At 45.3% G+C, this 27,101-nt stretch overlaps 1 protein-coding gene across 1 annotated transcript in view; it reads left to right on the forward strand.

Moving 5' to 3' along the window:
- The window catches only part of LOC107222047 (fibrillin-3-like), a 63,151-nt gene that overhangs the window by 31,416 nt on the left and 4,634 nt on the right, over positions 1-27,101 (forward strand). Inside the window, exons 3-21 of the mRNA XM_046732151.1 lie at positions 5,138-5,444; positions 5,524-5,675; positions 6,839-6,970; positions 8,821-8,943; positions 9,513-9,770; positions 9,875-10,120; positions 10,199-15,214; positions 15,318-15,431; positions 15,525-15,638; positions 15,716-15,821; positions 15,900-16,089; positions 16,212-16,365; positions 17,561-17,675; positions 19,092-19,228; positions 21,921-22,060; positions 22,652-22,754; positions 23,326-23,351; positions 23,995-24,069; positions 24,172-24,346. Coding sequence (XP_046588107.1) covers positions 5,138-5,444; positions 5,524-5,675; positions 6,839-6,970; positions 8,821-8,943; positions 9,513-9,770; positions 9,875-10,120; positions 10,199-15,214; positions 15,318-15,431; positions 15,525-15,638; positions 15,716-15,821; positions 15,900-16,089; positions 16,212-16,365; positions 17,561-17,675; positions 19,092-19,228; positions 21,921-22,060; positions 22,652-22,754; positions 23,326-23,351; positions 23,995-24,069; positions 24,172-24,346 — 7,683 coding nt within the window. The remainder of the gene's footprint in view (positions 1-5,137; positions 5,445-5,523; positions 5,676-6,838; positions 6,971-8,820; positions 8,944-9,512; positions 9,771-9,874; positions 10,121-10,198; positions 15,215-15,317; positions 15,432-15,524; positions 15,639-15,715; positions 15,822-15,899; positions 16,090-16,211; positions 16,366-17,560; positions 17,676-19,091; positions 19,229-21,920; positions 22,061-22,651; positions 22,755-23,325; positions 23,352-23,994; positions 24,070-24,171; positions 24,347-27,101) is intronic.

Raw genomic sequence — 27,101 nt, forward strand, 5'->3', positions numbered from 1 at the left:
GAAGGTTTAAAGCCCAAAGAGCTATGATTCGGGGCCCAGGATCGACGGCCGACTTACGCCTCTCTCCATCTCTCTCTAGGGAGAGTTTATTAAATTACTTCCACGTGGTTGAAATGATAGATGTGCCCTCTCTGCGTTTATAATTCACAAGCTTTGACTTTGTCGGCGAGTGGCGGACACCGTTTATCCCTCCTCCGGGACCATTCTCCTTCTCCCGCCGGGCAAAGAGCGATATAATAAATGAATATGCAGCCCGGCTTGCTCACAAATTCGACGGCGGGTACGGAGCACCATCGATTATACAACAATAATGCGCATTAATACCCTCAGCTTCGCTAATTCCGTTCCATCCTCTTCAAGCAAAATTTAATCCCTCGTGATTTTAATAAACTGCAATCACCCTAGCGGTGATGAATTATTCCACATTTTTCAGCATATGTTCAAAATATCCTGCGAAATACTCAAAGATTTATCACAGAGACGCTGCACTATCCCAAATTCCACGGCAGATGTTGATTGCAAGAAAAAATGGCGAACAAAATTATGCAAGATGATGTTGATTTTTTTATGACGTGGAAAAACTTAATTCCGTCATTCGAACTGAATCGAGGTTTCATCAAAAAATTCTTTTAATTTTTCTTGTTTTCCAATACCATAAACGAATTACACGAGAAAAAAGTAACCGGTCTGGTAAATTGTTCGAAAATCGTAGGCTCCGCCTTTTCTCCGTTCGCCAAGAATTGACTGAATGGAATACACGCGAGACCGTAAAATGTCAAGAGAGACTATAAAAAAAGCAAAAAAAAAAAAAACACAAATTCAATCCGATCAGGATGTGGTTGCAGGTGATGTTTTCTCGGGGATGATGTGCCGGTTCAATTCGTCACTCTCTGGTCCCTGTACACTAACGCATCAGTAATCCGGTATCCGATTTATTAGGTGGCATGTTCGAGTTAGGAAAAGACAGCCAATTTTTACGCTCATATTGATGGCTGCGCGTGAAAGATAAAGCAAAAGGTGGTTCGAACAACATTTTATTTGGAGGGGGTGGAAGAGAGGGAATTACTTGCCACGAACCTGTACCATCGATATTTTTTTCAACACGCAGTTTCATTTTCTCAAACGAGTTGCCGCGGTAAATTTCATTTGTCTGGTACACAGCTTGTGGCAAGATAAATCGAACAACTCGTACAGTAGAGCCGTAAATACTTTATAACAGAGTTAAGAAATATTGACGGGGAGAAAATGGTCTGGAAAAATAAATTTCTAGTTACCTTCAATCTCATAACGCTGTATATATTGTGTTCGCCAGGGGAAAATAAAATGGAAAAAGAAATTAATAAAAATTCAGTAGTTTAATAAAAATCTGACGATAAAACTCGGGAGATAATGGGATGATTTACTATGTTACGTTGCTACAATTGTAAATTTTTTTTCAAGTTTAATCTTACTATAACACAAGTGTTACAAGAATCATGGAATGTCTGTGTATCTAGAAAATTATCTACAGCAGAAAAAAATTTGGGCTTTCGAGGCTTCTTGTTGTTCATTGAAAAGTTGAAAAATAACCAATTACCGGTAAATTAAAAAAAGTCAATTACCCAAACACGGTGTGCATGAATCAATTAAAATTCGACGAATGCGTGGTACGTTCTAGGTATTTAAGAAGTAGTACTAAAATGATGAACAGTCGTACTTTGTCAACCAAAATTCCTGGGTTTCGAATAGCATTCAACACGAGATATTTAATCCGTGAAATACATCCTCGCGTTAAAATTTGGAAAACGAATTTTTGAACTCTCGCCGAATCCGTGGTGCGAAAAGGAATCGAGGAGCCGGATTAAAGTTCGACGAGGAGGAAGCCACCCTTCCGGCAAAACACCCTCGCACACCGTAAATCAATCGCGGCGAGGAACTCCTCCTGAGATATTTTTCCCGCATGGGAAGGTCGCGGTCGATCGTCCAATCCTCGAGATGAATCAGACAAGAGTCGATCCCGAGGCTGCGGGGCGGGAATCCGAGATGCTGCAGCGCGCAAATCAATCTTGCAAAAGTGTTTGAACAGGGTGAGAAGTAGAGGGATAATTTTTGCCTCAAGGTCCTTCCTCGTGATCAAACTACGTCGGGGGAAAAAGAAATATTAAACGAGTCAATCAATCCGCCCCCCCCCCCCCCCCCCCCTCCCCCCGAATGCCACCCGCGGTTTTCGCTGATTAAAACCTCATCTTCGTCTCGAGGAACGTGATAATCATTGGGAGTGCCGGCGAATCGTGGCCGGGCCTTTAATCCTCGGTGTCATTCTACCCCGAGAAAATGGGCGTCGTCCCCTGATCACGGCCCGGGGACAAGTCATCCGAGATGAATGAGAGGGCAGTTTTGTTCACGCAATTTATCCCGCGTAAAAAAACTGACTCACTTCGTACATATATCTGAGAGCCGCAACACGCGCGATTGTCGTGTATCATTTTTATTTATTTATTTTTTGTTCTTTTCGTTCGTGCATAGACGAAATTGCTATCTCGTTTCTTTCCTCTTCCTCAAAGCAGACTCAAACTCTTTGAGACAATACACATTTTAACCGAATGATGAGAGTTTTTTTCTCTATCTAAATTTACGCGCTACGGAAATTTGTTTTCCCACAAATAGCCAATTAAATGCGCTTTTTAATAGATTTATTGATAATTCTTGGCTGACGATTGATGTAAATTGTTCACTGAATTATCAAAGAATTCCGGAGTAAATTGCAGTGTTGACTCTACAATTTTTTTTTTCTATCCAACAACGATGTTCAAGAAATTCAATGAAAATTCGAAACTCCTTTAGGTATTCTAGGCATAAAATTTTAGGACCAGGTTTGAACAGTTTATTCGTTTAGCCGCAAAGTATTATTATTTTTGCGTAAGTGAGACGAAAACAGCAAGCAGAGAGTTGGAGCTCTGTATGACTTGCGTAAAAATTTTAGACTCTTATCTCTAATTGATGTAAATCGTTTTGATTAAATAGTCAACGGTGTTCAAATTAGAGAACAGGTCCATTTCGGCTTAGTTGACTCGACAAAAGGCATCCCGAAGTTTCGAACAATCTTATACAACAATATCTTGTCAACCACTGAAATCAATCTCGTTTGTTTACAGCGAATCATTTCTTTTATATTTCGCTTGATCCAGTTTGGTTCAATCGTAAATATCTACGAATTTTCAAAATCGAAAGTGTGCCCTAAATTCAAACTATGACATGCAATTGCGCAGCTGTTAATTTTCTGGTTTATAATTTTACAACGATGACTTAAAATTATGTTCTCTAAGTGTTGAGAAGATTGCCCAATGTATACTTTTCGATGATCATTACAATTTCTCAATTATCACAACGACGAATTTTTCCTTGATGGATTCATAGATAGATCGATAGATAGATAGACAGATGTTTACGATATCCATAGAAATGTCGGGAAAGCATATTTAACGACAGAAAAATGGTATAGGATGCAATAAAATAGAAACAGAAAAAGCGAGCAGATGGACATAAATATAACTCGAAATAGGTGAAGTAAAGAGAATGAGTAGAAATGCAAGTAGATTACAGTGGATTACAGTCGTGAGTAGAAAGGTAAATTAAGACTTGGGATGAGATGAGTAAAATAAAAATTTGAGATAACAGGTAAAGTAAGAGAGAGAGAGAGAGAGAGAGAGAGAGAGAGAGATCATTTTGTTGCGGGTCTCGGTGTTCTCGTGACCGGGCAGTTGAACCTCGCGTGGCATACCTCGGAATCGGTGCAATCAAGATAAGCCTCGGAGATGGTGTGGAGTGCGCGGTCTGCGCGCACACTCGAGAAGTACATTGCCCTCGGGGCCCTCGGGCCCTCCCGAGACTCCGAGACCTCTCGGGGCCCCTTCAAGGGAGTTTCCTGTTATTTCATACGCTACTTGTACTCCTTAACGTCAACACCTCACGTCGACAGTCCGAGGAGTCGGATTAATCACACTCAGGAATAATAATTCGGTCGGGATGCGACCGCGTACCTAACCAGTTTTTCACAAGCTCCGTTGACCACGTAGCGCAATTAATTTTTAAAACGTAATACCGAATTATCGAACGCAAATTGCTCTTGCATTCGTTCCAAAAAGCGACAGTTTCGCGATCGAAAATAAATAACTATAAGCGCTCTGCGAACGGTGATAGAATCTAGTTATTACGATGCTTAATTTTTTGAAATAATTGCTCACGCTTCCAACCTTCTCCGTCTAACTTTGTTAAAAAGTAACGTCAAGTTACCGTAACTTATCATAGTGGAAGATATTTTTTCAGAAGGGTTACAAGCGAGGGGAAATTTTTGATCGGGTCATACAGAACCTCTATACAACAGACCAAGGTGTTGTTTGTCAGACAAGGTGAAATTTATAACGCGGAACACGGTGAGATAACGAGGGCTAATGGACCGAAACATTACGCCACGTACCTTGCATCATGCACGAGTCGCGGGCACAATGGTTCGCTAGATATCCATTCGTTGCTCCGGGAGACGTTCGTCATATTCTCGCGACCGCGAATCACTCGGGTGGACTCCTTCTCATCGTACTTGTGTGCAGGGTCCCTGTACCACGTGCCCGAGCCTTTACGTCGTGGAATCATTACTCGGCATGACACTCGGCAAAGTGCGTATCGCCTGCGTTCATCTCGGCTCCATATACGGATGCGACTGCGAGCATGCAGCGTGTATTCTTGTATAATGCCACCTTCGATCGAGCCATCGGCTACGCATCCGGCCAAACTATCGGTTTCAGGTCACGGGTTTTAGAAGGATCGGTCGGATCTTTCGAGATCGAGGGAATCAACATTGATTCAAAAGCTTGTCGCGTTATCGGATCGGTATATGAAACTCCGAATATTGCGAATTTATGTCAAGTATATGTATTTTTGAATCCTTCCGAAATTCTTGTGATTCGGAAAACATTGCAGCAAGTACGAGTTTGATTATACTGAAAAAATGATTTTCGTTACGGCGACACGTTTATACGAGTCTACTTGGGTTTCACGATCCAACGAACGCTGCACAACCTTCGTCAAGCGAATGCTGATCTATCCAGCGAAATTCAGGCTCGAAAAATCGAACCTAAGAATTTTTTTTCCGTTTCCGTAGATGAGGATAAGTCCGAGTCGAAAGTTGGAAAAGACGTTTTCCTCGGAGATGATCCGTCAACGCTCGACTCTTTGAGCATGAAACGGCAGCAGGTGCGCCGGAGAATTAGCGAGATAAAGAGGCGGAAGATGCGGAAGAAATTGGCCGAAAATTCGCAATCCGAAGCCCCGGTTGCGAATCGTCGCGCCGAGTTGAACGAGACTTTAGCTTCTACGCTGGATTTGAGCTGTTCAATGAAAGGCAGGAAACGAGGTCGGCTGCAGAAGGCTCCACGGGTGGAAAACGCATATCCGGCAAAATATGCGAGGTCAGTGATTCGAGACTATTGTACTCGTATTATTACACGGATATTTATCCATTTTAATATAATATTCCCATCTTTGCAGGAAGAAGAACATCCGTCCTCCGTACAACGTCTATCTCGTTGCTGTTTACGACTGTGAGGAAGGATTCGAGTTCAAGAACTACGAGGCCTATCGTCTGTTCTGCAGCGACAAGCAATGGGTCGGGACTCTGCCGGAATGCGTCAAAAAGCCCGGTCAGTTTGCGATCTTTTTATATACGCCGGTTACCGAATCTAGATTGCGTTTTCTGTGCCACGTTTTGCGACGGTGGGACGCCATCGAATCAATCACGATTTCAGAAACCTCGTCTTTTCTTATACGCAGTTTTTCACGTCGGGCCCGTTGGACTTTTCCTAACACGATTGCAGCAACTTCAATTAATCACATTGATGTAAAACCGGTTCTGTAATGTGTCACGACTTGTTATAATTTACAAATATCGTGTACTTACATGGATAAATTTTCGAAGGAAGTTCAAGTTTTTTTTTTGTGAAATCTTGTTCAGCCTCTGAAATAGGATGAAAATACTCCCGAGAAAACGAGATAAACCTGATATTTTTTCAACTATTCGACGTATTGTGATTCTACAAAAGTTCATGTATAAATGTTTGGTAAGGTAATTCTGTGTAGAAAGAAAAGCTCCAGAGATTCAAATCAAATCCATTGTTAGCTTTCATGCTGTGATTGCCGTTAAATTTTGCTGAAAAATAGTTGGTCGTTAATATCAAGTATACATTGAAATGAGTCAAAGAAGGCTCGGATTTTTCTCGACTTTGCGCTACATGTCAAGTTAAGCAGACGTTCCTCTCAATATTGACACTTTGGCTAATCATCGGTAGTACAATATCGGATATTATGAGAATGATTTCTTAATCTTGAGACACGTATAAACCGGTTCTCTTCTTGTTTTCCAGCAATGCCGTGACGTCAGTTATATAGGCAGACACGGATGATACGCATCACGGGAGCGTAATAATTCTTCAGTTGTCAATGTGTCAGGTTTCTAAGCGGGTTGGATTTCATCTACCTGCGCGTCACACGCCTACGGTAGTGAGATAGAATGTCACGTCAGTCTATGCGGCCGGAATCCTGGGTCAAAGACCACTTCTTGTCAAGCGCCACAACATCGGCTCCCTTCTTCTCCATCTGTTTGTTTCGTTAAATTGAATTCCATCTCCGGACGCCCAATCGTGGCAAAATACTCGTTCCGATTCGTATCACTGGCTGACTCTTCGCTCCGATACAGTGTCACAGATCACACAGATCCGAAACTAGAAACGCGTACAGAATCGCTGCGCCATTCGTGGAACCGAATCGACGCCCCAGATTTGACTTCCCTGTCATTTCATCTTTTCAGAATCCCTACCGATGATCTTGAGGCGCTGCAACGGCGACAGAGGCGGATGCGATCACATATGCGAGGATACACCGACTGGAGCGAAATGCTCGTGCTTCGAAGGGTTTCGATCAGAGGGTCCCAGCTGCGTCGGTGAGTAAATAACCATGCGAATGCGAAATCGATAATCGAGTGATGAAACGACTTTTGGAAGATACTTTCAAACCTGAAAAATGGTACGTCGTATCGAGTCGAACGTTTTCATCCGCGCAGCATTGGCGGCTTTGATCTTTGATGCGGTGGTGTGACGACGAACAAAAAAAAAAACAATACATCTCATGGTGGACCCCATTGTATGAAATTTATGGCAAAGCCGATTGAATAGAGTCGGATGTTAATTGTCGAACGTGAAGGCGGTAGACACTATTGTGAAGTTTTATTGTCACCTCTAACCACCCACAAAACGATCATACAGCCGAGTTGCGTAATCCTGTAGCTAGGCGATAGTCCCACGATTACTCTTACATTGTAATGAGATATATACCTCATGGCACTTATGTTAAACTACACTGACGGCGGGTTGGACGTTATGCCGTACCTCGGACGATAGCGTCACCGTGGGTCAACTGGCTCTTAGAAATTAACTCAATACCGAAAAAGGATCTAGCGCCGGGAAGTCGCGGTGCCATTTGGTCGTCGCGTGGGCGAATGACCGAGCGGTGTGTATTCCAGAGTCTATTTTTTTTTTTTTTATGCTTCTTTTCTGTAATGTAATCCGAGGTTTCTCGCCTACACCTGGGCCATCCAAGCGGAAGTGACCACAATGGTCTCCTGCAGGAGTTTCTTTGGTAAAAGACGAATGACTGACCCGCTTATTTATGGGTTGGTGGAATCGAGATTCGACGCGGTATCCAGGCCGACCTGTAATTAGTCGAGTGTCTAAACTGATTACCGATCGCGCGATATCCCCATGCAAGCCGATATATCACTCATGCTCCGTCGATTGGTTTTTGCCCGATCAAAACGGTCCGTTTCGTGGCTATTATCTAGGCGATTCAAAATCCAATTTGACCGCGTGAAACAAGGGTGTCTATCGTTTGTAAACCGTGATGTTGAAACGAGTCACAATCATTCTTGGAATCATTGGATACCGAATGCGATGGTACAGATGAGCTGGTTCCTTGATTACATTTGGATTGCAAAAGTCCATTTGAGAGCGTTGAAAAACTAAATCGCAGATGGTAACCGATACTGTTTCTCCCGGGGATACAAAGGCCCCGCTAAGGCGATTAGCGCCAGCTTGCTCCATTAGCATAAGATCTTGAGCATCACTATTAGTCGACGAGACCCGCGGTGGTGTTAGGTTTGGCTTTCAGGTGAGAAACTCGCTCCGTTGGGGGGAGACGGCTCGGTCTAAAGGAGAAGCGTAGCCAAGCGACCAAAGGCGCCAGCAGCATTGTATGTTAATCTGATCGTGTAGAAGATCTCGACTGAAAAAACCCGCTTGAACTGGACAGGAGATGCGTACCTCTGATTGCGAACATCCAAGGTGTAAACTATCTACTCCGGTGTAACAGAACTTACACACATTTGATCACTGCCACTGCACGGGAATCTTCACTGACGAATTAATTAAACTCATAAGTCATGCTTCTCCTTGTTCCGCCTCACATTTATTTTAACTGTGATAATTAGGCATCTCGTACGTCAGTGTGTAAAGTGATGTAACAAAAAATCACGAAGAATTCGTAACTTTCTAAACTTGTACCGCCATTGTATTCAATCGTCCCTAGATATCTAAATATCTGTACTCACTCCATTCTTTGCTGAAATTTATGCTTTATATTGTAGTAATTGGAGTTGCTTTACTTTGATTAGTAAATCAGTTTTCAGTCTGTTGATATTATAATCATGACGTAGCCAATGTCAGACACAATTTTGTCAGGACAAGTACCTCACACCTGTAACGTCACTTTTAATTTTGGTATATTTACCTCAAACAGACATCGACGAGTGCGCCGATGGTACAGCAGGATGTGCAGACCTGTGTCATAATGATCCTGGCTCCTTCCGGTGCGACTGCCGTCCGGGATATCAGCTCGATGTAGATGCTCGTTCTTGTCAAGGTAAGCAGATCGATGGAATCCAAGACTCTCTGTTTTGGAGGCAGGCAATTTAGACACGATTATTGATTCAAAGCCCCTTAACCCGATAGGACAGATCAAACATTGCGTCCTTCGCCATTTTAATATTTGATTAAAGAGAAAAAATCGAAGAAAGTACAGAAAGAAAGCGAGAGAAAGTGAGTGTTGAGACAACGGTACATGATTGCCTGGAGCTTGAAACGATTCAATTGGGGGCCGCATCAACCTGGTTTTAATCAAGGAGGGTCTCTTGTGGGTTCTGTGCATGTTCTTTGAACTTACAAGCTGGGAATCATCTTTTCACCCCCCCCCCCCCCCCCCCGGTCTCTGATGGGTTTTTTACTCCTAACTCTCCGTTTAGTTGAAGTTCTTCATTTCTATTCATTCGTGTAAGCTCAAAGTAGATCGTTATGGTTCCCGGTGAAACAGGTTTCTCAGCTCTAAGAGGACGTAAGAATAGATTAGCTTTCTGTTTGAACACATCATGGCACCGAACACAATGCCATAACGTAAACACAACACGATTCAATTGAGTTGTTTTCTACACACAGACGTGAACGAGTGCCTGTTGAACAATGGTCACGGACCCTGCCAGGGAAGTTGCCGCAACTATAATGGCAGCTATGAATGTGCCTGTACGGATCTTCCAGGTTACAAGCTGGCCACGGACAATCACACTTGCGAAGATATCGATGAGTGCGCCGAAGGAAACGCGGGATGCTCACATACTTGTTTGAATACGCCAGGGAGCGTTTTCTGTCTTTGTCCCGACGGTTACATTCTCGCGGAAAATTGGAAGACATGCAACGGTCGGTTTTACGCTTCGTTTCATTTAAACTCTAGTCACCTATAAGTTGAAAACAAATTTACGAATTCGCGAAGAACTGGAAAATTATTAATTTTTACTTCACAGACATAAATGAGTGCGAAAGCGAGCAAAACGTCTGCGGGGACGAGAAGGATTGTCAGAACACGCTGGGATCGTACAAGTGCACAGTTAAGCCGAATAAGATAACGAAACTGCTTCAGGATGAGGACTACGATGCCGAAGATGACGACGAAGATCAGTACGATGACTACGAAGAGGGAATCACGGATATACCGGAAATCGGGGAGTGTTCGGAAGGGTTCAGGAGGAACGAAGAAGACGAATGCATCGGTGAGTAGCCACAATAATGAGTACATTGCGTTTTCAGCAAGAGCCGTGTTGATCAAACAGCTCATGCTTCTATTACAGACATCAACGAGTGCCTGGAGGGTGACGAGGGTGAGCCTCACGGCTGCGAACACGAGTGCGTCAACGAGCTTGGAAGTTACATTTGCACCTGTCGACCCGGGTACGAGATTGAAGATGACGGACAGAGCTGCAAGGACGTGGACGAGTGCACGGCTGGAGTTTCTCCGTGTTCACATACCTGTATAAATGCCGAAGGGTCCTACCAGTGCGGCTGTCCATCTGGATTCAATTTGAGTACCGACAACAGGACCTGCGAGGAGGTGAAACACGAGGTTGAGCCAAAGAAAGACTGCAACGATATGGAGCAGAAGTGTGCTCACAATTGCGTGAACACGGAAGGCGGTCCGAAGTGCCAATGCAATTCAGGCTATACGCTCGACGAAAATGGTTACACGTGTACCGATGTGGATGAATGTTTAACAAACGTTCACCAGTGCTCTCAGCATTGCGTCAATGAGAAAGGTAGCTATCGATGCAATTGTTCTTTGGGTTTTTCCTTGAGCGAAGACGGAAGAACTTGTCAGGATGTTAACGAGTGCTTAACGAAAGTTCACGAGTGTTCGCACAACTGCACGAACACTGATGGCAGTTATACGTGCAGCTGTCCTTTAGGTCTTACGATAGAATCGGATGGTAGGACCTGCGAAGATATAGATGAGTGTGCTGAGGGCGGGCATAACTGTTCACACGATTGCATTAACGAACATGGTTTCTTCAGATGTGCGTGTCTGACGGGTTGGTCACTGGGTGCGGATGGAAGGACCTGTGAAAAAAACAGCAGTTGCGATGGTTTGAATTGCCCACAAGAATGTGTGATGGAAGAAGGAGCGGAAACGTGCACCTGTTCCTCAGGTTTCACTGTGGCGACGGATGGAAAGACGTGTGAGGACCTTGACGAGTGCGCAGCTGATGAGCACGACTGTTCCCACGATTGCGAAAATACACAAGGAAGTTACAAATGCATTTGTCCAGAGGGACTTAAGCTTCTAGGGGATGGATTGACGTGTAGAGACGATGCGTGCCCAGAGGGTTTGCGTCAAGTCGAGAACGGTGAGTGCCAGGACATCGATGAGTGCGCGGAAAAGGACCACGACTGTTCTCACGAATGCGTTAACGAACAAGGAACATATCGGTGTGTCTGTCCGGAAGGATTGATTCTTGGAGAGGATGGAGTTACGTGCGAGGAGTCAGATCCATGCGTCCGTGCACCGTGCTCCCATGAATGTGTTCAGGACGGTAACAGTTATGAGTGCAAATGTCACTCAGGATACAGACTTAAGGATGATGCAGCAGAGTGCGAGGATATCGACGAGTGCGAGCCGGATGCTTTGATGCACGGCTGTTCGCATGGCTGCGTCAACACCCCAGGAGGTTACACCTGCACTTGTCCTTCTGGATTCTATTCTCTAGACGACGAAAAGTCATGCCAGGATATAAACGAATGCGAGGACCAGGATTTCAGGCACGAGTGTTCGCACGGTTGTGTAAACACTGTTGGAAGCTATAACTGCACTTGTCCAACCGGATGGAAGCTAAGTCCCGGCAACAAATCTTGCGAAGTTCACAACCCGTGTATCAATGGTTCGCACGGATGTTCTCATGTCTGTGAACACGAGGATGGAGAAATTCGCTGTGGTTGTCCGGAGGGCTTCGAACTGGGCGCGGACAATAAGACGTGTCAAGACTTCGACGAGTGCACCGACCAAACGGTTCAGCAGTGTTCGCACACCTGCGTAAACGAGGTGGGGAGTTTTCACTGTGCGTGTGGCTCTGGATTCACCTTGGGAAAGGATAATCAAACCTGTGAGGATATCGACGAGTGTTTAGGTGACCACGGATGCTCTCACACTTGTGTGAACGAGGTAGGAACCTACGGTTGTGACTGTCCCGACGAGTACGACCTTGGAGAGGATGACAGAACTTGCGAACCTCTGGATGGTTGCAGTTTGGGACACGACTGTTCACACACCTGCGTCAACGACGCGGACGATGATTACAGATGTGTGTGCCCTGAGGGCTACGAGCTTGGAGACGATGAAAGAACTTGTCGCGATATTGACGAGTGCCAATTCGGCCACACGTGTAGTGATAGTTGCGTTAATACTGAGGGGTCATACGAGTGTTCATGCCCAGAGGGATTGCGCCTGTCAAATGATTCCATCACCTGTGTCGATCGTGACGAGTGCACCGAGGGTCACGAATGTGCACACATCTGCGTGAACGAGCATGGCAGTTTTCACTGCGCTTGTTCGCCGGGATATTCGCTTGGCGACAACGGTAAGACGTGTCAAATAATTGACAAGTGTTCCTCACTTGGTCAGGCTTGTTCCCATGATTGTGTGAGTGATAACGATGGCTACAAATGCGTCTGTCCGTCGGGTTACTCCCTTTCCGAAAATGGGACCACGTGTGAGGATATAAACGAATGTGCTCAAGAAGAGAACGAGTGTTCGGATGAGTGCGTGAACCTCGAGGGGAGTTACAAGTGCTCCTGTCCTAGTGGCTACGCGCTGGGAACGGATCTACATACGTGCGAGGATGTTGACGAGTGCCTGAATAAAACGCACGGATGCTCGCACGAGTGTGAAAACTTTGACGGTGGGTATTCTTGCTACTGCCCGGAGAGCTTAACCATCAGCAAAGACAACAAGACGTGCATTGACTTCAACGAGTGCCTGGCTGAGCACAATTGCAGTCACATATGTATCAATGTTTTCTCGGGTTATGATTGCGCGTGCCCCGAAGGACACGTACTTCACGACGATGGGCGGACCTGTCGTGAGATTGATTTTTGTGGATCTAATCACGGGTGTTCGCATACGTGCGAAAGTTCTGACGACGGGTTCAGGTGTAAGTGTCCAGTTGGATTTATACTTGGAACGGATAATAAAACGTGTGAAGACATCGACGAATGCATGCAGGAAAACAACGTTGAAGATCTATGTTCTCACGAATGTTTCAATACTCCTGGAAGCTACAGATGTAAATGCCCAGTGGGATACAAGACTGGCAAAGACGATAGAACATGTGAGGATATCAACGAATGTGTAAGGAACAACGGAGGATGCTCGCATCTTTGCGCGAATACCGACGGCGGAATGGAGTGTGCCTGTCCAGAGAACTATAGTCTGTTAGAGGATGACGGTAAGACATGCATAGAAATCGATAAGTGTTTTATCGATAACGGCGGGTGCTCACACTTCTGCGACTACGAAAACAGTACTGTTACTTGCTCGTGTCCGGAGGGCATGACCTTGTTGACCTCGAATGATACCGACTGCATCGAAAATGACAAATGCCTCGTAAATAACGGCGGATGTTCGGATATCTGCAGCTTTGTTCACGGTGTCGTGACTTGTTCTTGTTTTAATGGCTACAAATTATCAGAAGACGACTTCGTGACCTGCGTGGATATTGACGAGTGTCATGAAAACCTTGATAATTGTACCCACCTATGTGTAAACGAGGACGGAGGCTTTGAGTGCAGGTGTAATCGAGGTTTCACTATCAATGACGACGATTCGACGCTGTGCGACGACACTGACGAATGCGCAGTGGAGAATGGCGGGTGTTCTCACAGCTGCGTGAACACCATAGGCTCCCATCACTGCACTTGCAGATCCGGTTACAGGCTTAACGCTGACGATCGCACTTGTTCTGTTGTGAATGGATGCGGTGAAAATAATGGAAACTGTTCGCAACACTGTCACAATAAAGATGGCATTCCTGAGTGCTCCTGCTCTCCAGGATTTAAACTTGGTAAGGATCGAAAGACCTGTCACGACATCGATGAGTGCGCGGAATTCGAGAACGACATTGAATTAGGCTGCTCGCACAGGTGCGTCAACCTTCCCGGAAGCTATCATTGCCAATGTCCGACAGGGTATATCCTACTTCCGGAGGATAAGAAGACTTGTGTCGATGTGGACGAGTGTCTTTGGCAATCACACAACTGTTCTCATGACTGTTTGAACCTGCTAGGAAGTTATATTTGCAAGTGCTACGACGGTCACTACTTGCACACCGATAATGCAACCTGTCTGGATATCGATGAGTGCAGTGAAAGGAATGGCGGATGCTCAAACGGATGCGTCAACACAGCTGGCGGGTACCATTGCTCGTGTCCCGAAGGGTACGACCTGATGAATGACGAAAGGACTTGCAAAGACATCGATGAGTGTAACAGTGGAATAGCTCGTTGTTCGCATGAATGCCTGAACACAGCGGGATCATGGAAATGCATTTGTCCAGACGGTCACAAATTATCAGATTCCGGATTGTGCGTCGACATAGACGAATGTGAGATCAGAAACGGCGGATGTTCACACGCGTGTTTCAACATTCCTGGTGGAGTAAGGTGCAGCTGTCCAATCGGCCTGGAACTTTCGATCGACGGAAGGACTTGTTCCGACGTAAACGAGTGTTTGACAAACAATGGTGGATGTTCGGAGATCTGCATAAATCTGGACGGTACGTTCAAGTGCAGCTGTCGGAAGGGTTACCGTTTGTCTCATGACTACCGTAGCTGTGTCGACATCGACGAGTGTGCTACCAAAAACGGCGGGTGTTCGGATATTTGCACAAACAAGAACGGAAGTTTTCACTGTACGTGCCCGTTCGGTTACTACTTGACTGCGAACTTGAGAACCTGCAGCGATATCGATGAGTGTCAACTCGACAACGGCGGATGCTCTCATCACTGTTTCAATACGCCGGGTTCATACTTCTGCGATTGTCCCTCAGGGCTTGATTTGCGAGGCAAAGTTTGCCACTTCCCGAATGCCTGCGACCCTAACAACGGCGGGTGTGAACAGCTGTGCAGGAGTGACAATGGGAGAGCGATCTGCTACTGTAAGGAAAGTTACCGAGTTCACAGTACCAACTTCTCCGCTTGTGTCGACGTCGACGAGTGCGCTACCGGCCCACACAGCTGTGATCAACTGTGCATCAACACCCCTGGTTCGTACGAGTGTCGATGCAGGGATGGATTCATCAGGAAGAACGATTCCTGCATTGGTAGGGATTCCTAAGTTTTTCAATTAAAACTCTTTCCCGTCCCCGGATCATTGCCAATTCCTAGAACCTTTAATTAACCTTCAATTTAATTAACGTGCTCTAGATATCGATGAATGCCTGACCGAAGTTTGTGAAAAGAGTCGTTGCATCAATACCATGGGAAGCTTTCGCTGCGAATGCGCTCCAGGTTTCGAATTTCGAGAGGGTATTTGCGTAGGTCAGTTGATCGTTCGTTAACGGCAACACATTAGGCGTGATTCCAAATAGCGTCTAACGTCTTACTCAATTAAAGGCAATTCAATGCTTGCAGATATAGACGAGTGCGCGATAGGAACACCTTGCAAAGGTCGTTGCATAAATACCGAAGGATCCTACAGATGTGCTTGCACCGTTGGTTTCCAATCCCACGAAAATACCTGCATCGGTGAGCGACGGTCACAGATTTAATCCGTAAATCCACGAATTCAACACCTTCGACTAAACTTAGTATCATTCTTACAGACATCAACGAGTGCGAGTGGAACAACGGAGGCTGCGCTCATGACTGCGTGAACACAATAGGCTCATACAAATGTACTTGCAGAACTGGTTTCAATGTGAATCCAAGGTGGCCGGAAAATTTTGTTGAACAATAATTAGCCAGTGATGATTACGGTTAATGACCGTAACCTTTTTCGCCCTGCAGGAATAATTTTCGGTGCCAAGACGTCAACGAGTGCTTGGACCGCAACGTCGGCTGTAATGGAGACTGCGTGAATACCGTCGGAAGTTTCTATTGCGCCTGCAGCGACGACGAGGTCCTGGCTTCCGACCAGCGAACTTGTGTGCCACGAGAATCTCGCTGCCGAGCCATGGAAATACCTCGTTACGCCGACGTGAGCGTTAATTACAAATGCATTAATTTTCTCGCTCAAAGGAGAACCTCGCGTCAGGCGACAGGCGCTTGGTTACCGTAGTCACTTCGTTCTAGGCGTTTACCCCGAACTTCCGTTTCCAGATCAGATGTCCTGGACAACCGTCCAGGGCTTTGGACTATCCGCAAGGCGCCAGGTGCCACGTGAGATGCAGACGAGGGTTCAGACTGGAGGGTCCGCACGTGCGGCACTGCACATCAGGGGGCAAATGGAACGGCAAAGAACCATCCTGTCAGAGTGAGTGGATCTATTCGTTCGCACGGAAATAGTTAGAATAGGTTCGAGCTGAGTCGGCTCACGAAACTAGACTTCCTGCGAGTCGGTGATGGATTTCCGCGAGGTGTCGATTAAACCTCGGACGGGGTTGATGGTGTAAAAAGAACAGTAAATGCGTCATGCGGAATATTGATATTCGGAGTACGAGCTCGTGATTGTTTTTATAATTGCCTCATTTTGCGCGCAGCCCGCCCGTGGTTAACGAGTAGTTAAGTTAACAGAACACCTTAACGAGCTTCCAGCGTCTCTACGCCGCTCCCCGCGGCACTTGCTCGCGGATTTAACTTTTAAACTTTTTAAATCCCTCTTGGTTTCCGCTTCTCAAATTTATTTTCACCACGTCCAATGCAACGCGCTCCGGTTAAACCGCCGGCTTGTTTTCAACTGTCAAGCTAACGAGATTCAACCACGCCTCTGCACCATCTCGAATTCAAACTTTCATTTCGCGCTCGCGAATTTATCGGCTTACGTACCTTCAACGAGTAAATTCACGAGCACGTGTTCCTTGGTTTCCCTCAAGTGGGTACTTTGGACTGTCCCACGTACTTCCATCCGCATTCATGGCTTGCATGACGAGGCGCGTTTCACGATATTCACTTTCGTCCTCACTGGTGACTTGGCTAATTCTTCATTACAAGTATCAGGATCATTTCGGTTCCAAGTTTGTGACGTGATTTCCAAAGCTTTGTACCGGAGCAACCGGAGTATGCTTTCCCCACTGGCTAAACGTCGGACAAAATCTCGAGCGAATCACCGTCACGTATATAATACTTATTTAGTTGTAATTGTTTTCCGAGCTTTACGAGCACTGTGTGGCAATCGGACGGGTGTGATGCTGCCGCTGTTCCACGTTTGATAAACGATTCGCGTCACGTACGCGTAGCAGCAACATGCGCGCGTAGAAGGGTGTCCGACTAATGTTTATCTCACAGTTAAGTTCACGGCACGCGTGGATAGATTGAGAAATAAATAATAAATAAGTAAGTAATCAAGGATGGTCTCTTTATCTCTTCATCTCTCTCCCTCTTTTCGATCTTTCGGGCAGCGTGGCGGAGAGTAAGCTAACACTTACAGCGTATACGACATACGTATCTGTACGTGTATTTTGTGAAGAATCATGCGACATGTCCAACTACATTTGTCGCCCGTGTTTCAGCTATGCCGAGGCCATTTATCAGGTGTCCGAACGACATCGACGTCGAACTACCAGCCAGGCGAAGCACGGCTAGAGTCTCGTTCGCACAGCCAAAGTCTAATATGGACTGGTGGAGGTGAGTATTTTCTACCTCTCTTCATCAATCATAAAATCAACGCCGAGGGTTCAAAGAACTGCGTGAACATCATAAACGGGAATATACTCTTCAATATTATCAAATGGACCACTCACTCCGTAATTAGTCTCAAGTAGAGCGTTCCATCCGAAGTCCGGATTCTCTCGGCGCTCTAATGGTTCGAAATTCGGTCTTCGTTGAAACTTGCTTGAAAATTATTGGCTTACCTTTGATCAATGTAAAAATAAATCGCGTGAAACCGAACAGTGAAAGAAGCGCGTCGACATCGGAAACATGAAAATTTGAATACCGAGAGGAATTATTAATTCGAAGAGCGTGTCAGTGAGTGCACGTTAAGAATGAAACGGCGCAAGTGTATCACTTTCGTTGAGATGAATAGTTGGACGGTAGGTCGATTGAACACAGATGTTGACCGTATAATATCTACCGTATCTAAATCTCGGCTTGATGTTTCATGCAGGACTGCATTATAACTGAGATGTTCACCGTACAATGAGAATTCCGTACGAGCTTAGAGTTTGGCTAGCGAGAACTCGACCGCCCCGTCGTGTTTAACATCAATCACGGATAATCCCATTTGATAGCCGTTTATATGCAAAGCCGGCATCAGTCAAATCTGTTTCAACCATGATTCGTGCAGGGTCGGTGGTCCGCGTATAAGTTACGACAGCTGATCCGCGGCATCAGTGATGCTACCGATATTCTCCTCCGGAGATCGAAAGCATTTTCCAATCAAAGTACGTGTGCTGGTCCGCGGTACCAGTTGGACAAAAGTTAATTGAAGCAATGGCGAAGGCGGCTACTCACATCCGTGTACGCGGATCACCGTCTTCATAATATATGTCGCGACAAACGCGGCGCGACAGACGATATTTCATATTCTATGCGTTGGCAAGCTTCGGGGACGTTGATACAAATTGCATCCATCAGTTTTGAGCGATCGTCAGCGTTAGAAAACACCTATAATAATCGGCCGCTGTGCATACTCAATGCGTGCAACGCGCTGGTCTGCATCGCAAAGTGAAAGCGGCATCTCGCAGGTTATCTTATGGCGATAAATTTAAAACTTTTAACACACGAAAGGATTTCGACGAATTATCATCTCGCGGCAGCGTATTTACACGGTAGTCTCGTCTTAATTATAGTATTTAAGAATGTCAGGCCGGTTCGTAATTACAAGGGACAGGCTGCCTAGGCTCACGCACGCCAAGTACCTACCTACTACATGTATAACCGTCAGCGAAACGTGACCCCGCGAAGGCTTGTCTCTGGTTGCGAAACCCTCTCGCGGGCCAATTATACTGTCAAAAATCGTTTCTCCAGATCGGATTCTCGATCTTGAAAACCTAATCTGCTGCATCTGTCTAGGTATATCCCCTACTGTGCATGTTTCAGGTACGTCAATGCTTCCCCCTCCTGGGGCAAAGAACTGCACGCTGACTTGGGACCCGGTACAAACATCGTTACCTTCACCGCGTGGTCTCCGGTTTCGAATTACACAAGCTCGTGTCGAATCGTCATACGCGTTCGAGGTGAGTACAAAGTTTTCGTGGAATTCGGCAAATCGATGTTGTGGATCAAACGTAACGAACCTTCGTCAAATAACTGGGGAAGAGAAAAAATTGAAGAAAAAACTCAGCCATCGACTCGTGGCAAGGGGTATAGATTTGCTATCACATTTTTTCTCGCAAATCTGCAGATATCACCGTTGCCGGTGCTGCAGCGCGATTTATTCAGTGTCTCAGCTAGGGCGAGATGAACCCTGAACTAGAGTTGTCAGACACGAACCTCGCCGTCAGAGAGATAAAGCCAAGAGCCATGAACATGGGACGTGGATGTGTCAGGTCCTGAGGTTTTATCCGAGTGCAGGTTATTACGTCGCTTACGCGGGTTGCGACACGTGTAGATGTGTGCGCGTGCCTCGGGGCACCAAATAAAAAAAAAAAAATCCGGAAATGAATTGAAACGATCTCGAAACTCCGATCCCGCAGCGTTCTGCGAGTGGGTGGCGAAAATGATTTCCTTCGGATTCCACGAAGTCAATAGTATTGAAAAATATAAATGTAAGACGCAAGCTGAAGAAAAAGAGAAGGAGAGACAAAAAAAAAAAAAAAAGTCGACAACACCGCGGAGCAAGACGCCTATAATTCATGTGATATCAAACATGTATGACTCGATTCGCGAGGAGTTCGGTGGAATTAATTTGAATTCATTAGGACCATAGCAGCTCGCATGACGTGGGGTCGAATTTAACGACCTGTTAACAATTGCGTCGTTGTCGTATACGATACACATACACGCATGCACACATCTATCTTAGGGCGTCTACTACCGCCCATATACACTTTGCCAGATATTAAGTTCAAATTTCGAGTGATGCAACCCTATTGGAATTCGGCACGTGCCTGTGCGGCCGAGCTAAGCTCATTGACCGAAATAGGCCGTGCGTAAGACTAACGCACTCGGTGTGCCGGGTAATGTACCGGTTGTAATAAACGCAATAAGAACCGCAAGGCGTGCAATGCGGACACTGCAGTCTGCGTAAGGCGTTCGCATCGGATTTCGTAACCCGTTGAATTTTCGAATGAACGTGTAAAGCTCCCGGTGGGCGATACGACGGGCAGCGTTTGGTTCATGGGGCACCATGACGATGTCTGCAAACACCATTTCTCCCACGCGGGATGACGACAATAGTTTTAAGAACGGTAATAACGCGTGGATACATTGACGGAAAAGTTTCCCAGGTAATTTTGTACCTGAGAGATTCTCTCCGGATTCACTTCCTGTTCGTTAATTAAGTACCTTGACACTCCTCGTTCGATGGTACTTGAGGCGAATAAGGACTCGCCCGTTATTTCTGCCCTCAACGGTCAGAGGAATAAGAGAAAAAGAAAGACTCGCATATTACATACCTACTGATGTTTTTCACAATTTTTTGTAAAATACGAACGCACTTCTAGTCTCATTTATTGATTTTTTGTTTAATTTTTTTTTTTTTTTCATTTCGATATTGGTTTTATTTTCGCCACTTACACTGATCACGTTGCATTGCCTCGAGCAACTAATTTCCGTGTAGAAAACCGATATCGTATTTACGATGTTGGCGGAATTCTGATTGACATAAATTTTACCGTTAAAAGCTTATTCCTGTGAAATAGACGAGGTTAGCAAACAAGTTTTGTTTGATATTATTTTTATTTAACATGCATGAAAAATTCCAATTCACAGATCTCAAGAGGATTTTTCAGAGATATTACGTTCAAGGTAAAGTTGAGCGTGATATTTTTCGAAACGCTCAGACTTTCTCTGTACCTACGTTTTAACATGTATGAGTTTTCTGGAATAGCATTGAATTATGCATCTAATTTAGATATGCCGGTATTCCTGCTAAAATGCTGTAACGGCTCTCTGATTAAATTCTTTATTTTCTCGTCGTTTTCTATACGCGTGTGCAGAGATACGCGATAATTTGAGAAACAGGAACGAGGGAAGAAGTTGAGAACTAATAACGGAAAATTAGTATACGAAACAAGGGTCGCACTGCAGCGTGGAAATGAGTATTTATACAATCGCGATGTCTTGCTCCAAAGTTTCAAATTAATTCTGATTCAGCTATCGCGGAATCGTTACAAAATTATCTCAATTAACGGCAATGCAATTATCCGGTGTAATCGAGATCCCGCAGTTGTCTTCCTCGTTCGGTTCAACATTTAACAACCCCTTAACTGCAAGCGCTGTTCGTTGATGAGACTCGCAAGATACGAACCTGAAAGATGGTGACGGTGTGTTTTGCAGTGGGAAATTTCCCGTTCACATTTTATCGAACCGTTTTATCTTTGCCTGTTAATAAAACCGGTCACTTTTATCTAAATAATTACCGCCCGAAACAATGATGCGATAAAATGGCGGTCGCTCATACAGGTGATATATCAGAATCGGGATCAGTACAGAAATATTAATGTTCTACAGTGCAGAGCGCAATGAGAGTGGGTTAATTTATGGTCCCTAGAGGTAAAAGCGCCACTTAATCAAGCTTACAAGTTTATTCAACTAGATACGTTGCGAAGGAGCTATTTGCATATTTCTAATGCGTGTACAAAGGGGAAACTCAAGCGAAGTCGAAGCATTTACTGGCGCTAAACGAGACATTGGTTAATGCATATATTATCCGATTAAACTGCGATTTCAACAAAAATTTTACTCAACTCGAATCTCGTTCATCAGACACAGAAAGTCCGAAGATTATCGGCTGCCCGAAGTCCTTCGAAGTCCGGTTAAATCCTGGCGAGGTATCGCGGAGTGTCTTTTGGCCGGAGCCGATCATCACTGACAACGTCAAAGTTGAACAGACGTACAAATCAAGGGTGAGTATGAAACCACTTGTCGTGCTCCTGGAAACGGTAAAATTCACTTACCTAATTCTTATTTACTTTATCGTCTGCTCGAATTCTTCCTCGATTGTATCGTCGTGAAGAAACTCGACAGAAGTTAGCCCCGGGAACTTTTCATAAATCAATCCAGTGCCGGAGGTGGAATTAATCGCAAAGCCATCGGAGTCCGTCCATTAATATTATTGGTGTAGGGTTATTCGAGCTCACTTTCATCCTCCCAATTCTTTTCTTCTCATCCACTTTTCAAATGACCTCCATCAACGAAATATTCGGCAATCATCCCTCCCCTTGTTACATGCTAATTTCGAAGCGTAGCCCACCGAAAGTTTGCTTCCAATTACCAATAATTAAATAATTAAACTCGAAATTAGATTAGGATTTTATGGTCTCTTAACGAGGTAGACTCGTCAAATATTCGTGATTTTTATTTTAATCGCTCACTTCATTAGTGAATTATTAGAACCCGTAGAAAAGAAATTATCGGAAATGTCATCGTGTATATCTATTCATTTTGTCTTTCAATCATGAATCGTCACTGTTCTCTGATTTTGCGACCACAACCAGGAACCTGGAGAGCTTCTGTACGCAGGAAACCACAATGTACGATACATCGCGTCGGATGCTGCCGGGAACAGAGCCGAATGTTATTTCGGCATCCACGTACGAGGTAAAGTGATCCTTGCAGCCTGTCGCAGAGAGTGCGGGAGTGAATCAAACTGACAAGGAAGGTATCCAAGTTCGATCTCTCCGATTTGATATCTTTTATAATATGTTATAGTAGACTAAAAACTCAGTGACACGTCTCGTTTTTTTTTTTTTTTGTCTGCCATTAAACACTTTAAGTTCTACAAATTAAAGCATGTCGAGGGGTGATTTCGCACTTTCACCGACAAGAACAAAATATTTTTCAATCATTTCAACTGAACAAGTTTTCTCATAACGAGAAATGAAAAAGGTCATTTTCTCAATTGAGAATTAAAAAAAAAAAAAACAACCTGCCAAATCGACCCTTGACATGCCTTACTTTGAAAAGTAGTTTCTCCTCTTAAAGTGTTTAATGGCACACAAAAATAAAAAAAAAAAAAAACGCGTCACTGAGTTTTTAGTCTACTATAACATATTATAAAAGACATCAAATCGGAGAGATCGAACTGGGATACCTTCCTTGTCAGTTTTCATTTCCACCACGGAGAAGTTCAGGGCATAAATAAATGGGATGATTATTTGATATGTTGCAGAGTCTGAAACTCGGAGGGAACAACCGGTGAGTAAAATTTCATCTAATTTTATTACGTTCCATTCTCCTCACGTGTGAATGCAGCAACAATTATTGGATATTAAATCAGAGGCACAAAAGGCGGATTGACCGCATTTCCGGTGTAGCGTCCGGCAGAGATATAACGCAGCCCAAATAGCCGACTGCAAACGTGCTTCTGGTTCGTTGCAGCGCTGAATGAATTCTAACTGCACTATGTATAGCTTAATTCCGACCGCAGCCACTTGGAGAACGAGATAAGAGAATCCAACGACCGAGACCTCCGCAGTTTTTAACATTATTTCACCCTGAAAGAATTTGGCAAAGTCAAGCCTCAACACAATCACAAAATACGCGACTCTCATTCAGTCTTCACCATTTTATTGAATTTCATAAAAAATCTTTGTATCCTCTCAACGTTCACGTAGATCAGTTCATGTTCATAATCCAATCCGAGTTTGGAAACAAGGTTGAAAAAAAAATATTTGTAAAAGTTACTACACCATGGACGGAGATTTCGCTGCAATAAGCTCATGAAAACCAAATTCTAACGACGTTTATAACTGGTGTGAAATCGCAATCGGATTTGACAATTTTTTTCTCCCTCCTCGCTCTACACTCTGCTAACTTGACGGATGTATTTTCTGTTCAGCAAAAGATTACTTTCACAAAGATGCTGATGTGCCCGGGTAAATCTCCTCAAGTGCTACCGACCACCTCTTATATGGTAATTACTGTGGCTCTTTTGTCATTCTAAAGTTGCAAATGACATCGGCAGGGAGTGTCTTGAAAAAAGTGAATAACCGCCGTATTTATGATCCGGTTTCAGTGGCAGGTTCCACCGGGGTGTTATATGAGATATACGAAGACGTTCTCCGGCACCTACACCTTCCAGCACTACCACACTCTTCAGGATGGCTACCAGGAGTCAAGGGCTGCTTATCACAAAGTGCACCCGGTACAAACCGTTCGGCGAACGCAGATACCGTACCAGCTGGTGGACTGTAAGTGTACGTGTTGCCTGTGAGTCTTGTGTTGTTATCACTAACACAATTAACGCTAACTGTAAATAAGATGGAAGAAATGGTGGGCGAAGAACTGACACGTTGTGACTAATCCGAGATGAAAAAATACGCTTACGCTTTAGTTGAACCAATCAGAAAGCATGTCCAAGGTGACGTCATATAGCCATGACATTTTGTCTTTTAGCGGTTACATTATTATTTTTTCAACTTTTCACTGCACAAATTGACACTTTCCGCAAACGGAATGCACGGAAATGGATAAGTAACCTATTTACGTGATTTCGAGTGATGTCATCTTGGATATACGCAGAGTGAGCGAAAATCGGTCTTCATTTCTGACACGCCTTATTAGACTAATCCAAAGGAGTCGATACTTCCAACCGAGAGTCTGAAATTGTGTCGAATGTCGAATGCCGAATGACGTGATTCTTGGTTGTTAAATTCATCAACTGTGAACCAAGCACGAGTGAACCAAGATACGTGCGCGGATTAGGGGATGATTTCACGCGGCAGGGTGATATGGTCGTCAACTGTTACAGATAAATTGCGTTTGAGGAGAACCTTACTTTTTTTGGTCGACAGTAAAATTTATCGGTCGTTCACCAGTGCGGGCGATAATATGTGGCTGATCGCGTTGAAAATTGTAGAAGCAAGGTCGATATCAAAATTGACGTGATGCTGAACATCGAGGCGCCAGCGCAGTTGATTTTAACCTTGCAGTCAGTTCCGCCGTTCGTTGTGGAGAGCATATTAGCGCTGGCGTTAACCGTCCTACTCGCAGTGCCTTTGATCGCACAGATTCAACTATTCTTCGTGAGTACTATCGGCGGAATTTACGGGCTCACCTCTTACTGCTTAAGCTTATTGTGCGTAGGACGATACGATGAAGACGTGCAAAGCACTGCGACCGAGATACGCGCGACTTAGCGATAATGGAATTCGGCCGAAAGCCCCTCTGGTCGTGATGCATTACCCGGCGCCCGTTCCCTTCGGCATCGAGTCCAGTTCGAGCTCAATGGTGAACGTCCCCTCTCTCAGGATGACCAACTCAACACCGGCGCTGAGCTCGATCACCGTGGCTCGAAATCCGGCATCACCTAGCCGTGGAAAATTTCGACAGCCCGAGCACTCCTCGTCGTACGTGGCGACGAACAAGGAACTGGCGATAGTTGATATTTCTTCGTTCAACTACAGTTCGTACAGGCACAAGCTGATCCAATCGGCCCTGCGAAAACAGTACGGTGGCAACTATCCACCCGGGAACGTGATCCTGAACTCGATACAACTCAATTCCATCGATTCCTCGGCTGAGACTGAACTCAGCGACAAGTACAGCCGAAGCTTTTTCGACTTCGCTGATCAGTACCGTAATGCGAAAGCACCGAAAAGCAAGCCGGAGGTGGAGTACCTCCATCCGTTGGACCACTTCGTTGTAAGGCCTGTCGAGAAACCCTTGACCAACGAAAAGCACACTGAAACCATGAACACAACGGACGATGAAATCACGGATGCGTCAAACGGCCAGGCAACGAGCACTCCACTCAGTCGTCCCGTCACCAGGAGACGACCCAGCAGTGCCGGGCGTGCGTCCGTGGCGTCGAACGCCTCCTCGCGCTGCCCCTTGAGTCGAGTTTCTTCAAGGTCACCCTCGGTTCGGCCCCCCAGTGGCGTCAGCTCGCGCAGTCTGTCCTTCGAAAGCGCAAAACAAAATACTTCGAACGCTTTTAAAACCTCTCCGACAGTTCCAGCTACTCGGCAGCTTTACCATCGCAAGGAGAGTCCCCTTCGCAAGCTTGGAACCGAAGTCCAAGCTGCTGACGCGAAGATTCCGGTCGTCAAAACTCAGACAAAGACTTACACCAATTCACGGACTCCCGAGCCCCCGGGAACACCTGATTCATGTGTTGAGCCAACCGTCAAAAAGCTCAGGGCTGCCAAAAGGAAGCTTCCCAAGGCGACCAAACCTATTTCAAAGGATCGAGCAAGCCTCGTAAAGAAGTCGTCGGAAGTAACCGATCCAGCAGAGTCTCTGCCACTCATTGTCAAACCAACACCAGTATCGCTGATCCCGAGACCAACTAAGCCTAAAATTGACTGCGAGCGATCACCAACGTCGATGCAGGATGCAGACTTGAAAATTGACCGAAAGCTATCTTCTCGGATGAAAGATTCCGCCACCGAACCTGACGCTTCAATGGATTCTGAAAAAGTTGTTTCGACGTCGACCGTTGTACTACAAAAGTTGCACTCTACAGGACTGGACTTTGTGTCACCAAGACGTCCGTCACCGACGCCAACCTCGAACAGTAGCTCAAAAGTCGAGCGGCCATGCGCCAGGCGATTGCGTAGCTCGGCTGCCGAAGAGGAGGAAACACGCAGTTCGAATTCATACCGTAAAACTATTGCGCCTCGAGCCAAGGTATTCGAAGGAAGGAACAGCGGCTCATTCCGTAGATGTGGTAGCAATCCACCCTCGTGCATGGTCAGCAGAAATTCGTCACCGATTCGGAGACCGAAGACTGCCAGTGCTCTGATTACATCTGCAAGGCCTTCAAGTGCTTCGGCTTATCACAAAGAGGCGAAGGCTTCGGTGACCAAGGCCGCTCCGACTAGAAAATCAAGAACTTCGGCACCGAAGACGCCACCTGAGAAGTCTTCTCTCATCCTCTCAGCATCGTGCGAAAACTCGTCTCAATCCAGAAATCTTATGAGTGAATCTTCGGGCAGCTTAGCG

The sequence above is a fragment of the Neodiprion lecontei genome, chromosome 2, assembly GCF_021901455.1.
Source record: "Neodiprion lecontei isolate iyNeoLeco1 chromosome 2, iyNeoLeco1.1, whole genome shotgun sequence".
In the NCBI taxonomy this organism is placed as follows: Eukaryota; Metazoa; Arthropoda; class Insecta; order Hymenoptera; family Diprionidae; genus Neodiprion; species Neodiprion lecontei.